The 16,419-nt window shown below is 42.4% G+C and overlaps 1 protein-coding gene across 1 annotated transcript in view; it reads left to right on the top strand.

Annotated features, from left to right (window-relative positions):
• prkd1 (protein kinase D1) overlaps nucleotides 1-16,419 on the top strand; it is a 241,337-nt gene that overhangs the window by 201,361 nt on the left and 23,557 nt on the right. Inside the window, exons 8-11 of the mRNA XM_080202084.1 lie at nucleotides 9,360-9,483; nucleotides 11,607-11,684; nucleotides 13,802-14,081; nucleotides 16,079-16,131. Coding sequence (XP_080058210.1) covers nucleotides 9,360-9,483; nucleotides 11,607-11,684; nucleotides 13,802-14,081; nucleotides 16,079-16,131 — 535 coding nt within the window. The remainder of the gene's footprint in view (nucleotides 1-9,359; nucleotides 9,484-11,606; nucleotides 11,685-13,801; nucleotides 14,082-16,078; nucleotides 16,132-16,419) is intronic.

The raw sequence follows: 16,419 nt of genomic DNA, 5'->3' as shown, positions 1-16,419 counted from the left end.
GAAATAGAGGGATTTGGACCCAGGGCAGGCAGAGGGGATCTGATTCATTTGGCATCATGTTCGGCACAACCTCGTGGGCCAAAGGGCCTGTTCCTGCGCTGTGCTAATCTATATTCTATATTCCATAAAATCACAACAGGAAAGGTTCATGGAAGGAACAGTACATTTTAGGCAAGATATCTGCTTCTGGATTGTCTCTGAGTAGCAACCGTGTGTACTTGTCAGCACCTTGATGTGGTCCAGACCACTTCACAGAGAAAGAAGGGCCAAGCAGAAAGAGGAGAGTTAGGAAAAATAACCAAAAGCAACAGAAAGATGTTTGATTTTTATTCCAATTCGGTCCAATCAAATCCAATTCAGAGTCTCAACAAGTTGGGACATTCCTGATCCAAGCTGACAGGACTGGGCTTGCACTTCCTGTCTGGGGCTTGATCTACATGATCCAAGCTGATTGGAGTAGGTATAGCTCCTCCTCCAAGGCTTGATCTCATTTGCATCTTAGCCAAAAGGCTGAGATGCTGCTTTAAAAATTGCTTCAAATGAAGCTAAAATGTAACCCAATCACTTCAACCAGGCACAGCCTGTCGATACTACACTTGGTCTAAGCCAAAAGTCCGAGAAGCGATAAAATAGGGAGAGGATTAAGATGGTGGAGACATGTAGGAAATGAGTTCTGGAGATTAGGGTGGAAATTGCTGAAGGTTTTACGACCAGGAAGTGACAAGGATTCAGAGACCATGCACAAGCCTCAGGGTTAGAAGAACACAGGACATGAGCACATTCATGGGAATGATGTACTGATAGGCCAGATATCCTCATTCACATTCACTGAAACAGGAAATAAACCATTTGGGAAGCAAAGATGAGCATTTTGAATGAAATGAATCAGATTTGGGAACTAGTGGAGGTTGGTAAAGTCAGGGAACAAAGAGGAACAGACACATTGCAAATGACAGGATTTTGGACAAGTTGAAGTTCATCCAGAGGAGACATAAAGAATGGAGATGAAGAGCATTTGAAAATAATGGACATGTTGATAGGGTTTCTGTGTCAGTAATGGAGAGTATGAGGATAGACAGTTCGTGTTGTAGAGGTTAAAACAGGTAGTGATGGTTACGATAGCAGGCGCTCCTCAGGGTAGAGGTCACACATGGTCAGGTGACAAAACATAAGATTTGTGAATAAAAGAAAAGTGAGCGTGCAGTTAGATTCGAGCCATTGTCCTTTCTATCAGAGAATTATGGAGACATTCAGATGAATAACCTTTTCCTTTAACGAGATACATGGTAGAGCAAATGACACATTTGATTGTGTTCACAGTTAAAGATTGCACACCGTCAGCATATGTTGTGATTTGTGTTATTCCTGAATCTACTAAATGGAAGCAGTTCATCATATAACAAGAACTGTGTGTGCCATGTTGCTGAACAGTTTATATGTTAATTATATATGAGTGTGGGCAGAACAAAACTCAGCTCTTTCTCTGTTCTAAGAAACCTTAATGCATCAAAGGTGATAGCCAATTGTTTTTCAGTTTATATTTCCAACAGTATTGCAAGATAAGGACCTGGGAGCTTGAGGGGGCATTTGCAATATTGTTAAGCTGGAGAGGGTGAAGAAAGTATTTCCTATACAATATCAGATATACCTTAGAACTGAAATCAGCAGACTCCTGGCCAAATTATTGCTGCAGCAACAGCGTGTACTGAAATTAAGCTTTCCTTCTTTCTGTGAAAGAGAGTACAGCCAGTAAGCTGATGAGACACCAGTTCCTAAAAACTAATCAGCAGCTGTTTGTACAGAACATTAAGAACTGAAAATGCCAGACATCTTTTGGCTTCATGTGGATGACACAGAGTTTTCTGTTCACAAGTCTTTGTTTTGTTCTGTTGTGATGTGGTTCATCTTGTTCAAGGAGGTCGCTGTTTGTTTTGCTTTCACACAGGCTCCTTTTACAATATTTGATACAGCAAAGCAGAAATATAGATAATTTATAGAGAAAAAAGCCCTGAGGTAAATAATTTTTATGTGGTACTTGATAAATTCCAAGACTGACCTCAAAGAGATGACTAGACACCGGGGAAACATCATTCGATTAAAGTGGCTGTATCAGATTTATCATGAGAATCTCAGTCTTTATAAGGATTCTCTTTATCCGCTTTTACTGAACAGAGCACTTCTGTTTCCCAGACTGATAAACAGGGCACAGCTTGACTCTACACTTGTCAGGCACAAGTGTAAGACTGCTCCTTCCTTTGCAATCTGTTATTTTCCAGTATATTGAAGTTTGAGAGGATGTATTGACACGCTTAACCTGGATAAGACTCTGTAATTACTTCACAGAATTTGTCATTGTTTTACGTAGTGGCCCCAAGGTTTGCCTCACTGAACCCTTTCCTCCCTTTCAGGATGTAATTGGACCTATATTTATTTACTGTGGTATGCATGCAACGCTGTCACCTGCTTTGGTGAAAGGAAATAAGCAAACAACTAAATACTGCACAATTATAGGCTCATTAATGTAACTAAAGTCTCATGCTACCAATTTATTGAAAGCTCCTTTGCTCTTTGCAACAATCCATTAATAATGTGGTTTGGCCTTTGACTGATGGGGTCTCCTTCGCACCTCAGTTCTGCCCATTATAAAAGCCCATTATCTTCATTACTTCCTGCTTCCTGAATCTTCTCCGGTTACAAGAAACACCCAATCATTTTCCTTATGTGATTTTCTTTTGAAGGGTATCTATTGCTGTTTGCATTATTAAGAGGCTACAGGAGCAGTAGCTGATTTTAAAAAATTAGATACACACAAGCATCTAAGTTGCATAAAATAAATCACATCGGGATAATTGGGATGTTGTGAGTTTCTCTGAAGAATACTATCACCTGAGACAACTGCAGGTGTCTACAAGAGATAAATTCCTCTCCCATCCTTATATCTCTAACTTATAGCAATGTTATTTTCTTTCAGGGGATTGAGTATATTATTGTACTATATATTTTTACAGCCACATCTCACCTGAGTGAACATAGTTACGGTGGACAAGTGCTATTAACATTGTCACAGACAGGTGGTAGGGCGGCAGTGGGGGTGGTGGGGGGGGTTGGGGTTGGGGGTGGGATGAGGGGAGAGGAGTTGGGGGTGGGATGAGGGGGGTGGGGGGGTGGGGGGATTGGGGGGAGTGGGTGGGGGGTGGTGTGGTGGGGGGGTTGGGGGGTGGGGGTGGGGATGGAGGGGGGGGGTTGGGGGGTGGGAGTGTTGGGGGTGGGAGTAGTGGGGGGTTGGGGTGAGGGGGGGTGGGGGGGTGGGGTGGGGTGGGGCGGGTGGGGTGGCGCATGGGCAGGGTCAATTTAACCAGGCCTGATCTTCTCACTCCCCACCCGTGGTAAGCAGAAAGGTGTTTATTTATTCAGATTTCCCCCGTTGTAAATGGTGATGTATTTTCCCAACCCTTAAATTTGGAGTGTTTCAATCCTCGATGAATAACTTGCACAGCAACCTCAAGCAAGATAAAAGAAAGATTTGGTTAATGTTTGCAGTCACACACTCACATGCAAGGACTTCCATAACATTCACTTCTTCTCACTCAAACAATAAACAGAGGATAAGGAAAAAGAAAGATCGTGAACAAAGAACAGCACCGCACGGGAAACAGGCCCTGTAAATGATTACATGACGACAGTCAAATACAAGTTTGGGTTTTATGTGTGTCCAGAGTTCAGAATCTGAAGCTAAATGGACTGTTCCGACAGAGGGAAGATGGCTGGACAAAAGGTGATCCTGTTTTTCCAGAAGCGAGATTTCCACAATGGGAGGAGGCAGGTTTTGAGAGTTAGTCTGGGATACACGAGTTCCAAGGTTCCAACAGTTTGCGTTTTTTGATGAGGGTCAGAGTGCTCTCTGCTGCCACCAGCTTGATGGTAAATGGTGGACATCTCAGGCAGTTTATCTGGAACGGTCAGAGATCCAAAAATAACTGTCCAAGTTCAGTTTCTCTGGACAATATTACCATGCAGCTTGGTGAAGGTTATGTGACATGCCTGACATTCCTCCTCCTCAACGTGGGACAAGGGAGGCAGATTCCCATGGCTGGAATCCTGAGGTGTTTGATTGGAGTCAGGATTCCTCTTGATCTTGGGAGACTGGTTTTGAGTTGTTAAACCAGGCCCAATTGTTGAAACGATTGCGTTAGACCAGTTCATGCTGAGACCATCAGCACCATTCTTGGAGATTAGGGTCTGTAAAGGGCTGTATGTGGATGACTGGAGCCGGGCCAGTGTGTGGTTTGGGCTGGAACATTGATGCAAGGAGCGTAATATTCCAGATATTTGAAATGTAAGCTTTTGTTAACTTTGAAACAGCAGGAAAGCAGCATGTGACCAGTTTGTCAATTCAGCAACTGTCCATCCCGAAAAGCACAAAATAAATACTTTATAAAATGGATCAATTGATGGATATGAATAAATATATACATTCCTTCCTTCATGAGTTGACCGAGACAACATGTAACTGTAGACAATTACTCTGATTTTTAAGCTGTAACAGAAAATTGTATCCAATCAATTTTAAACTAATGGTTTAAAACACATATTTAATTGTGCAATTTAAAGGGAATAACTTAAAAGTTTATCCATGACTTGATTTAACAAAATGCTCCTGTAAATGGCCTGGGATTTGATCTCTGATTTCCTCAAATATTTAACATGCAGCAACCCACACGTATTTTGTGTGAAGTGATGTACTGTAGCCACATATTTCCCAGTGTGGTTCTGCTAGTTCTCTGTTACAAATGGGGTTGAGTGCTTCAGGATGTTACATGGCAGCAAACAGAGGAGCAGGGAAGCCAATACTCTGAATGACACATTGCTTTGCAGAATTGCACAACTTGGGAATGATGTCAAGATTCTTACTTGATTAAATTTTACTAAGACTATTTTGTAGATTAAAGCTTTCAGTTAGAATCTTAGTAGCTCTACACCGCAGAAGAGGGCCATTCAGCCCATTGAGTCTGTACTGACTCTTCAACAGAGTATTCTATCCTTATAACCCCAATATTTATCCCATTAACCCACCTATCCTGCACATCTTTGGACAGTGGGAAGAAACTGGCGTACCTGGAGGAAACCCACGCAGACACGGGGAGAATGTGTAAACTCCACATTGACTATCACTCAAGGCCGGAATCAAACCCGGGTCCCTGGAGCTGTGAGACAGCAGTGCTAGATAGTAAATAAATAGATCATGTGATTGCCAAGTTGACGGAGAACACAAATGTAATATATAAGTAATGCTCACTAACAAAATTTATATGTGAAAATGTGGCATTGAAGTCTCGCCAGAGTTATTTACAGATTGAGCTGATCTGCCACATCGTGCGCTGAGTGTTTCCCTTTGTAAAGCAAAGTGGCTGCTGGCTCCCACCACATGAGTGAAGTGCTGACTCTCATTGCTGTTTATTTTGTTGAGGCAAATCTACTTTACTTACAAAAGAAATTTCATTTCTTTCCAACCATTCATTCTTTGATAAATAACATGAGAATTTAACTTTGTATGGGCGGAACAATTTATTTTTGCATTAAGACATCAAGGATGCTCATTCCATTGGACGTTCCCTACAAGGGTTTTAAAGTGATTGTGTCTCAATCTTTACATATTCGCAGGATAATAAGTCGAATCTACCAGTTATCACTGCAGCTTCCTGTTTTACAAAGCCTGTCAGTTATATTGGAGGAGATAGATGGAGTCTCAATGCAGGTTTTCTCTGTACACTTTGTTGGTATATTCTAACACCTGTTGGCAATTGAAATGGAATATTGTGAATATTTCTATCATTCATTTTTGCTAACATGTATTTTAATTCCAGTCTTCAGGCGAGGCAGTTTTTTGATCAGCTGCAACCTTCTGATGGTGATTGTGACATGTGATTTGTTTTTTGACTTTAACAAACACGAGATCCCTAATGACAGATGATGCCTGTGTGTGATAAACCTGCTTAAATTCATCAGTAAAGTAATTCTGATCGTTTTGTAGCATTATTGTAATCACACTGTGTGATCACTATTACTCTGTGTACTAGCATTAGTACTTTGTGTGATCACTATTACTCTAAGTACTAGTGCTCACGCTGAGTAATAGTGATCACACTGAATAATATTGATCACACTGAGAAATAGTGAGCACATTGAGTAATACTGATCACACAGAGTAATAGTGATCATATTGAGTAATAGTGATCAGACAGAACAATAATGATCACACAAAGAAATAGTGATCACATTGAGTAATAATGATCACACGTAATAATAGAGATTACCCAAGTAATAGTGATCACACTGAGTAGTAGTGATCACACAGAACAATAGTGATCATATTGAGTAAGAGAGATCACTGAGTAATAGTGATCACACTGCGTAATAATGTTCACACTGAATAATAGTGATCACAGTAATAGTGATCGTACTGAGTAAGTGATCGCACGGAGTAATAATTATCACACTGAATAATAGTAATCACACAGAGTAAGTGATCATACAGAGTAATACTGATCACACTGAGTACTAGTGATCACACTGAGTAATAATGATCACACTGAGTAATAATGATCACACTGAGTAATAGTGATCGCATTTAGTAATAGTGATCACACTGGGTAATAGTGATCACACTGAGTAATAGAGATCACACTGAGTAATAGTGATCACACAGCGTAATAGTGATCACACTGAGTAATAGTGATCACATTGAACAATAGTGATCACACTGAGTAATAGTGATCACACAGTAATAGTGATCACACAGAGCAGTAATGATCACAGAACAATAGCGATCTCACAGAGCAACAGTAATCACACAAAACAATAGTGATCACACGGAGTAATAGTGATTATCCTGAATAATAATAATCACACTGAGCAATAGTGATCACACTGAGTAATAATAATCACACTAAGTGATCACACAGAGCAATAGTGATCACACAGAGTAAGTGATCACACAGAGTAATACTGATCACACTAAGTGCTAGTGGTCACACTGAGTAGTAATGCTCACACTGAGTAATAGTGATCACATTTAGTAATAGTAATCACATAGAGTAATAGTGATCACACTGAGTAATAGTGATCCACGGAGTGATATGATCACACAGAGTAACAATGTTATTGTGGGAGATGCTGATGGATTGAAGAAATAAATACATAATCAAATGGGAAAGATTTAAATAGCAGAGTGGAGCAGGTCAGAAGACTATCAAACACAAACTGTCTTTTATGATGTGGACTCTCTGCTTCCCTTAGAATTAATTATCAAGCCAGCCACTTAATGTCCCACTATAATATATAAAGAGGTGTTACTGATGCAATAAACCATGCACAAAACATCCGAATGCTCATCTATCACATTTAATGTCACAAAAGCAAAATAGAGTTTGTTTCCTCTTCAATTCCTGCCTCATTGCCCCTCCCCCAGCTACCCCCCCAGTACCCAGAATGCTGCCTCATTGCCCCTCCCCCAGCTACCCCCCCAATACCCAGAATGCTGCCTCATTGCCCCTCCCAGCTACCCCCCCATTACCCAGAATGCTGCCTCATTGCCCCTCCCCCAGCTACCCCCCCAATACCCAGAATGCTGCCTCATTGCCCCTCCCAGCTACCCCCCCAATACCCAGAATGCTGCCTCATTGCCCCTCCCCCAGCTACCCCCCCCAATACCCAGAATGCTGCCTCATTGCCCCTCCCAGCTACCCCCCCAATACCCAGAATGCTGCCTCATTGCCCCTCCCAGCTACCCCCCCAATACCCAGAATGCTGCCTCATTGCCCCTCCCCCAGCTACCCCCCCATTACCCAGAATGCTGCCTCATTGCCCCTCCCCCAGCTACCCCCCCAATACCCAGAATGCTGCCTCATTGCCCCTCCCCCAGCTACCCCCCCAATACCCAGAATGCTGCCTCATTGCCCCTCCCAGCTACCCCCCAATACCCAGAATGCTGCCTCATTGCCCCTCCCCCAGCTACCCCCCCAATACCCAGAATGCTGCCTCATTGCCCCTCCCCCAGCTACCCCCCCCAATACCCAGAATGCTGCCTCATTGCCCCTCCCCCAGCTACCCCCCCCAATACCCAGAATGCTGCCTCATTGCCCCTCCCAGCTACCCCCCCCCCAGTACCCCGAACGTTGGCTCATTTTAATCACACAAATGGGCAGACCTGACTCAGCTTAAAATTCAAAACCCCCCAATTGGACAAGTTTCCACTGAGTTTCCCGCTGTCATGTTCCATGTTTAATAACACAGATTGCCCAATCACAATCAATCTCTTGATCCATACCCATGTCAGGACAGTGTGTGAGTTTGGGGGAATTTTGGTAGTGATGGTTTTCCCATAACATTGCTTCTTTTGATCTCTCTGTTGAGACCACTTTAATGTCAAATTAAGTTTATTGAGTTGCTGTCGGGTGTTTTGTAGATTGTACAGACTGTGACCACAATGAAGCAGCAATGATGGGGTTAAATATTGAGGTCAGCGGCAGTGCCAACAACTACTGGATGTTTAATATTATCTGGACTCAACATATTCCATTTTTGGCAACAAACTCACACACAATACAGCAATAAGCTTAAGTTAATTTATTAGTCACAAGTAGGCTTACATTAACACTGCATTGAACTTACTGTGAAATTCCCCTTGTTACCACAATCCGGTGCCTGCTCAGGTCAATGTACTTAACCAGCACATCTTCCAGAACTGCACATAGATAGGGACCCAAGCTGGGAATTGAACCCATAAACCTGGCGCTGTGAGGCAGCAGTGCTTACCACTGTGCCACAACGTGGGGAAAAGCACTTGCTATCAATTTAACAATTTAGGATCAGCAGTTTGTTGACTGGGGTTCAATTAGCGCAGCACACAAACTGACAAATTGGAACTAGCACAAGTCACCCCCAGATAGCTGAGCAGATCTGGGAATGAAGGAGTGGCTAAACTTTCACAGTTCCCTCTGGACAGGAACATGTAAATTCTCAAAACACCACCCCAGGTAACATAGACCAATAACACCAGCCCTGTGGTGTAATTAGGTTAAAAAGAATTGTATCATAAATTTACAATCAATGGAACTGGAAAGGAAAATTACAAAAAGGCAGGTACCAACTGGGTCACCTGAGGCGTTCTCAAGTAGCTCCTTCAATAAATTTTCATCCATCTTTTTAAAAGAGTTAATTGAAGAGTTTTATTTTAAAATAAATACAGCAGAAATTTCAAAGATGTCTAAGGGACCTTGTTCCATTCCAGAAGTAGATAGTTTCAGCTCACCCCCAGAAAATCATGTTTTACTGATTGATGCCTTACTGTTTCATTTCAGCCCCTCAGCCAGTAATAACATTCCGTTGATGCGAGTGGTTCAGTCTGTCAAACACACAAAGAGGAGAAGTAGTACAGTACAGAAGGAGGGCTGGATGGTTCACTTCACCAGTAAGGACACTCTGGTAAGAAGCTTCCACTCCAGACTGGCCCAGTGTTTTCACAGTGTTTAAATTCTAGGGAAGGTGTGGTTTGGATTATAGTTCTTGCATTGTTCAGAATAATCCCATTTTCCTATTATAATAAAGGCAAGAAACTGCAGATGCTGGAATCAGAAACAAAAACAGAAAATGCTGGAAAATCTCTGCAGCTCTGACAGCATCTGTGGAGAGATGGTTGAGAGCTTCAACTTTTTAGGTGTCCAGATCACCAGCAACCCCTCCTGATCACCACCCCCATGCCGACACTATAGTTAAGAAAGCCCACCATCACCTCTACTTTCTCAGAAAACTGAGGAAATTTGGCATGTCCGCTACGACTCTCACCAACTTTTAGAGATGCACCATAGAAAGCATTCTGTCTGGTTGTATCACAGTTGGGTATGGGCTCCTGCTCTGCCCAAGGCAGCAAGAAACTACAAAAGGTCGTGAATGTGGCCCAACCCATCACAGAAACCAGCCTCTCATCCACTGATTCTGTCTACACTTCCCACTGCCTTGGAAATACTGCCAGCATAATTAAGGACCCCACGCACCCTAGACACACTCTCTTCCACCTTCTTCCATCGGGAAAAAGATACAAAAGTCTGAGGTCACGTACCAACCAGCTCACGAACAGCTTCTTCCCTGCTGCTGTCAGACTTTTGAATGGACTTACCTTGCATTAAGTTGCTCTTTGTCTGCACCCTAGCTATGTCTGTAACACTACATTCTGCACTCTCTCCTTTTCTTCTCTATGAGCGGTATGCTATGCCTGTATGCAAGAAACAATACTTTTCACTGTACCCTAATATACGTGACAATAATAAACCAGATCAAATCAAAGAGCGAATAGAACTTTTGGACAGTCATCCAGACTCAAAACATTGGATTTATTCTCTCTCTACAGATGCAGTCATACCTACTGAGTTTCTCCACCATTTCCTGTTTTTGCCCCATTTTCCCGTTGAAACTAATGGCCCAGATTTTCATGTTTTTAGGTCATCTTCACAACATACCCTCCCACCTAACTTTGTGTTATTTGCAAATTTAGTTACCATGCCTTCAGTCCCTTCATCTAAGTCGTAAACGTAAATAATAAAAACCTTGAGATCCCCATCACAGATTCCTACAGGATTCCACTCATTGCATCCCATCCATCAGAAAAGGGACCATTTATGCACATTCCATGTTTTCTGCTCAGTAAACTTTTATTTATTAGTCACAAGTAAGGCTTACATTAACACTGCAATTAAGTTACTTGAAATTAGCCAGCTAATTTTTAATTCTGGCAACTACATAACTAATCTGTAAAATTACACCTGGTTCACTAATACCCTTTAGGAAATCTACCATTCTTACCTGGTCTGGCCAACAAGTAAGTACTGACACTCACTGCAAGCTGGCTGACTCTTAACCGTCCTTTGAAATGGTCACTCAGTTCAGGGGCAATGAGGGAGTGGCCTTTCCAGTGACAGCTACATCCTATGTGTTAATTACAAAAACAATTACTGAGACAGCTAACAAAATCCTGACAATATAATTATTGTACGTAACAATGTTTCATCAAAGAGATAACCGTTTTAGCGAGAGACTAATTTATAGTCTTTTGTCAATAAGATTTCTTAACTTACATTTTAATTAATCTTTGTGGTAAAGAAAGCTGGGAAATAGAATTAAAGATAGCAGGGGTGAGGGTAGAAAGGAAAGGAGAGAAACGTTTAAAAAATACACTACAAATTAGCCCAACACTGGAGGTTGGAGAGTGTAAGGAAGGAAACTTTGGGAGGGAACAGAATCGAAAGAAACTATCTGTTTTACTTTTTATTATTATATGACTCTTCATATGGTGTTGTCCAATTTTCATCAGTTTCCCGGCATTATCCTGTCTCCCGAGATATACTATAATATCGGTAAAACCTTTTTGGGCACTTAACATAAAAACCTCCGCACTACTGTATAAACAGCTCTGCCTGTGACACTGACATTTATTCAGCACAGAATGCTTTTATTGCTTAATACTAGTACATAAATGATGCCACCATTTAAATGTGCTATTCACTGTTCTTTTAAGAATTTTCTAACATTGGAATATGTTTTTATCCCTGTAGCGAAAAAGACACTATTGGAGACTAGATAGTAAATGCATCACCCTCTTTCAGAATGATACAGGAAGCAAATATTACAAGGTAAAACATTCTTGACTTGATTTTCTCAGTCAGACATTAGCACTGAATAAATAATCTAAAATGATGCACGCTAAATGTCAGTGAAAAGTTCCGGTAGAACTCTTACTTTAACCCTTTTATTTTCGATCACTACTGAAAGCATTTTTGATAGCTTTAAATGGATTTACAATTCAAGATAATTACAGACAGCTTTAAAAGTAATCAACTTTTCAACATTCAATATTTCTATTGGTCGAATAAAATGAATTGTTTTAAATTGTACTTTTACAATGCAGATAGGGAGTTGGTTTAGTTCAGTTGGCTGGACAGTTGGTTAGGGATGCAGAGCAATGCCAACAGCATGGGTTCAATTCTTGTCCTGGCTCAGGCCATTCACAAAGGCCTTGCCTCTCGTCTGAGGTGTGGTGACCGTCAGGTTAAATCACCACCAGTCAGTTCTCTTCCTTAAAGAGAGAAGATCAGCCTATGGTCATCTGGGACAATGGCGACTTTATCTTTTAAAATACAAACAATAAAATAAGACGTCGGTCATGAGCAAAATGAGACATCTGTGATTTTTTTTAAACAGTTTTGAGATAGACATTAAATACGAGGGTGGGAATTCTCCAGCCATTCCCGCTGGCATGGAGTGATGTCAGTGGGAATTTCCATTGACAGGGGCGGGACCAGAGAATCCCACCGCTAGCAAACAGCGCGCCTCCTCCCATCAGCAGGAGACATGTGGCCGGGAGGCCGGAGAATCTCACTCAAATACAACTTCACCAGTGTATCATTTGGAGCAGCTTAAAGCTATTTTTCCTTCACTGTTTCTATGGAAGTAGCAACGATATTCTGAAAATGATATTATCCCTGAAAAATCATTTTTAAAATCAAATCCATGGTAATGTGATAACAAGTTTAAAATGCCAATCTTTGTAAATGAAGTTGCTGATCACCAATCTACAATAATCCTGTAAAAGTGAAGATCACTCCCTCCTGAGGCCAACATCTTGTGACTCACTATCTTTGTCACTCTGACATGCGGAGGAATGACATCGTCATTGTCACACTGCAGACAATGATTGACAGCAGGCACTGTGTTAACAGATGGTAAGCTTCAAATTGTCAGAGTTAAAAATGAACAAGTTACAACTTCTGAACAAGCTTTCTAAACTTGTTTTGGAAAACTGCAATTTTGAGTACGTTTCACCAAGTTCAGCAGTGACACCTCCCAAGTGAAACCATCCCCTGTACAAGGTGAACTGAACCTGTTTGTAAATCCATAAAATGAGTGATGTACGTATTATATTCCAACACATATTCCCACAAGTGACACAATGAGAGAGAGTGAGCAATGCTTTCACCTAGCAAGATTGTGAACCTCTGAGATTTTCCTTCTCAGATAAAACATACACCAAGAACATCTTTAAAAAGAAGTGGCTCGAAAACGTAAAGCTCATTTTGTGTTACAACCCACTAGCAAGGTGCATCATGGATGGGCCCTGGTGCCTAAAAGATTTTAATGCACTAAATATGTGTCCTGCCACAAAGATAATGACGAGCTCCTGGTCCATTTCCCTTCTCGGCTGAGTTACTTAAAGACTTCCCAGTGATCCAAGAGAGGATGGCACCTGTACAAGAAGGACGGGTTACACCTAAACTGGAGGGGCACGAATATCCTGGCTGGGAGTTTTGCTAGTGTGGTTCGGGTAGGTTTAAACTAATGTGGCGGGGGGTGGGGATCAAAACAATAGGTCAATAAGCATAGAGGCTGCGATCGTTTAAGACTTATCTAGATAGCCACATGAACAGACTGGGAATAGAGGGATACAAACAAATGGTCGAGTTGGGTGCATGAGCGGCGCAGGCTTGGAGGGGCTGAGGGCCTGTTCCTGTGCTGTGCTGTTCTTTGTTCTTTATGAAACTGGATCCAATCATCAGCCCCTGCCTTCGGGAAGGAATAGAGAAAGGGAAGGAGAAAAATTCAGATACTTAATTATTACAAAATTATAACTTACTAATCCTTATTTGCATAATCTCTGATCTCACTATAACACCTTGCTTACCTTGACACACTCCTGACTATGAGGTGATTTTCTTTATGCACAAAATAAAAAAGCAAATGTTTTGAATTGCAGGAAATTCCACTTTCTGAAATTTTATCTCTGGAACCCGGAAAAAACTTTAATTTATTACCTGCTGGAGCCAACCCTCACTGCTTTGAAATTACCACTGCCAGTGTGGTCTATTTTGTTGGTGAAAACCCAACCAATCATTTGAGTTCACCCAAAAACAACGGTGTGCCGACAGGTGGCACTGGGTTGGACGTTGCCCAGATGTGGGAGTTGGCCATTCACCATGCCTTAATGCCAGTCATTCCAAAAGGTTCATCTTCAGGATCAGCACACAGCCTGCACAGTAAGTGAGATTGATCATCTGAAACCTCTAGTTTCTATGTTTCTCTAGTTATAGCTCTTGGGGCTAAAGGGATCGAGTGAAATGGGAGGAAGGGGGATCAGGATATTGAATTTGATGATCAGCCATGATCGTAACGAATGGTGGGGTAGGATTGAAGGGCCGAATGGTCTACTCCTGCTTCTAGTTTCTAGGTTTCTAGGAAATCATCCAATTCAAACATCTTTTAAATCTTAAATAAAGAAAACCCTCACTGTGAATAGTAGAAACCTTTTCCCTCCCATATATGTACACAAGAAAAAGCAAAACATCACAGGGAATTTAACTGTGACTCTGGGGAAAGTGACAGGAAAATCCATTGTGTTGGAGCTGAAATTTCCAATTGATGGTGGGTTCAGATTACCGGGGGGGGGCGGGGGGGGGGCGGGGGGGGGGGGGGGGGGGGGTACCCTATGCCAGGATGTGATGTGGGGAATCTTGGATCAGAGGGACTCTGTCCATGGGTAGGCTCATGGGGGTAGTGATGTTCGCTGGATTCACTTTGCCCGTGGCTGGGATTCTCCAGTCCCGCTGCAGTGAACGGAGGTTCTCCATTTTCACTGACAGTGACAGTGGGTTGTGAACAACCAGAGAATTCAGGTCAGTATTTCCACTTCCCCAATGACAGGGTCAAAGGTGACGAGTGAAACTTCACGGGTTACAGGTGCTGAGTGATATTGGAATGGTCATTGGCAATGGGGACATAGTCAATGGTGACCAGCGGGTGGTGAAGGGCCACGATTCCAGGGTCACTCATACATTGAAAATGGCTTTTTCCAAAACTTACTTGTAGCTGTCAAGAGGTGTTAGGGTGGCATGGTGGCCCAATGGTTAGCATTGCTGCCTCACAGTGCCAGGGATCCGGGCTCGATTCCCAACTTGGGCACTATCTGTGCAGAATCTGCACTTTCTCCCCATGTCTGCGTGGGTTTCCTCCGGCCGCTCTGGTTTCCTCCCACAGCCAAAATATGCAGGTTATGTGGATAGGCCATGATAAATTGTGTCAGGGAGATTAGCAGGGTAAATATGTGGGTTTTGGGACTGTGCGGGATTGTGGTCAGCTCAGACTCAATGGGTCAAATGGGAAATGCTACTCGTGTTGCTTCACCCAAACTAGAAACTCCCAAATCCTACAAGAACATAACCAAAGTTGTGAATACTCATCACGATGCAGGGATCAGCAAAAAAGCTATTAAATTACGACCTATTGCAGTTATAAAAGGCCAATGGAGACTCCTTGATGATGGGCTAAATTAAGGAAAATGTAGGGATTCCATGATTCTATAAATGTAGATGCAAGTGGGAAGAGGCCAATGTGGGGTCAGTCAGTGAAGCTTTGAGTTTGGACAATGAGAGTAGAAAATCTCAGGACTCTACATCTGTGTGGATGTAACTCATAAACACACAGGTTCTCATATCACTGTCTGCATTGCCCAAACAGTTTATTTAATGGAATACCAATGGGTCTCATGCACCCATCATTCCCAGAACTTCAGCAGTAAAAGGAGAGGATCTGATAAAGGGGGATTCACACAGTCAACAACAGAGGCAGCAAGGCTAACAAAAGGCAGCACCACAGAGGGAGGGTGGTCAATAAGAGAAGGTCACTGGACCCCTTTACAGTAATCCAAGCAAAGCTGCACCTCTGGTCCAGTTTCCCCGAATTTCCAGCTGGCTTGTGATCAGAGGGCCATTATCAGCACGGACCTGAGTGGCTCCTGATCCCCAGCAGTCTGTGAGTGTCTGGGGCCTCAGGACGTCACACCTTCCCTTACTCAGCTGCTGGGATGTTTTAATGCTGGGCTCCGGTGTCAAAAATGTGAAATAAAATTACTCACTGGTCCAGTAACATTGACGGATGGAGAAACCTCCTGACCTGCAGAGTGTTTCCTGTTTTAATGAAGCACAAACATTACATGACATTTCACAGGTGGTAAATTCAGTTGTATTCTCTTTGTCAGGAGATGTGTCCATCAGCATTTCAGTTTCAAACTGCCAGATCCAGGAGAACGTGGTGAGTATTGTTGCAGCAGAGAAAGGGAGCTTATTAATCACTAACTGGAATCAATCCCATCACTGAAGGTTAAGGACACCGTCACATTGTCACGTTTCAGACAGTTATTTCTCCCCCGTGCTGTCCAGTCCCTTTGTCCAGTCTGTGTAAAAGAACATCGATTCTGGCAGCACCAATCACTGGCCTTTTACAGAATACAAAATAGACATGATCATGGATTGGTCCAATTCAGGAGTAGCTAACGGTTAGCCCTTCGTAACCCACAGCCTCTGTAATCCCAGCCTGTTG

The sequence above is a fragment of the Carcharhinus amblyrhynchos genome, chromosome 14, assembly GCF_965287045.1.
Source record: "Carcharhinus amblyrhynchos chromosome 14, sCarAmb.v2.hapA, whole genome shotgun sequence".
In the NCBI taxonomy this organism is placed as follows: domain Eukaryota; kingdom Metazoa; phylum Chordata; class Chondrichthyes; order Carcharhiniformes; family Carcharhinidae; genus Carcharhinus; species Carcharhinus amblyrhynchos.
Note: the sequence above shows the minus strand (reverse complement) of the source record. Positions and strands in the feature narration are given on the sequence as shown.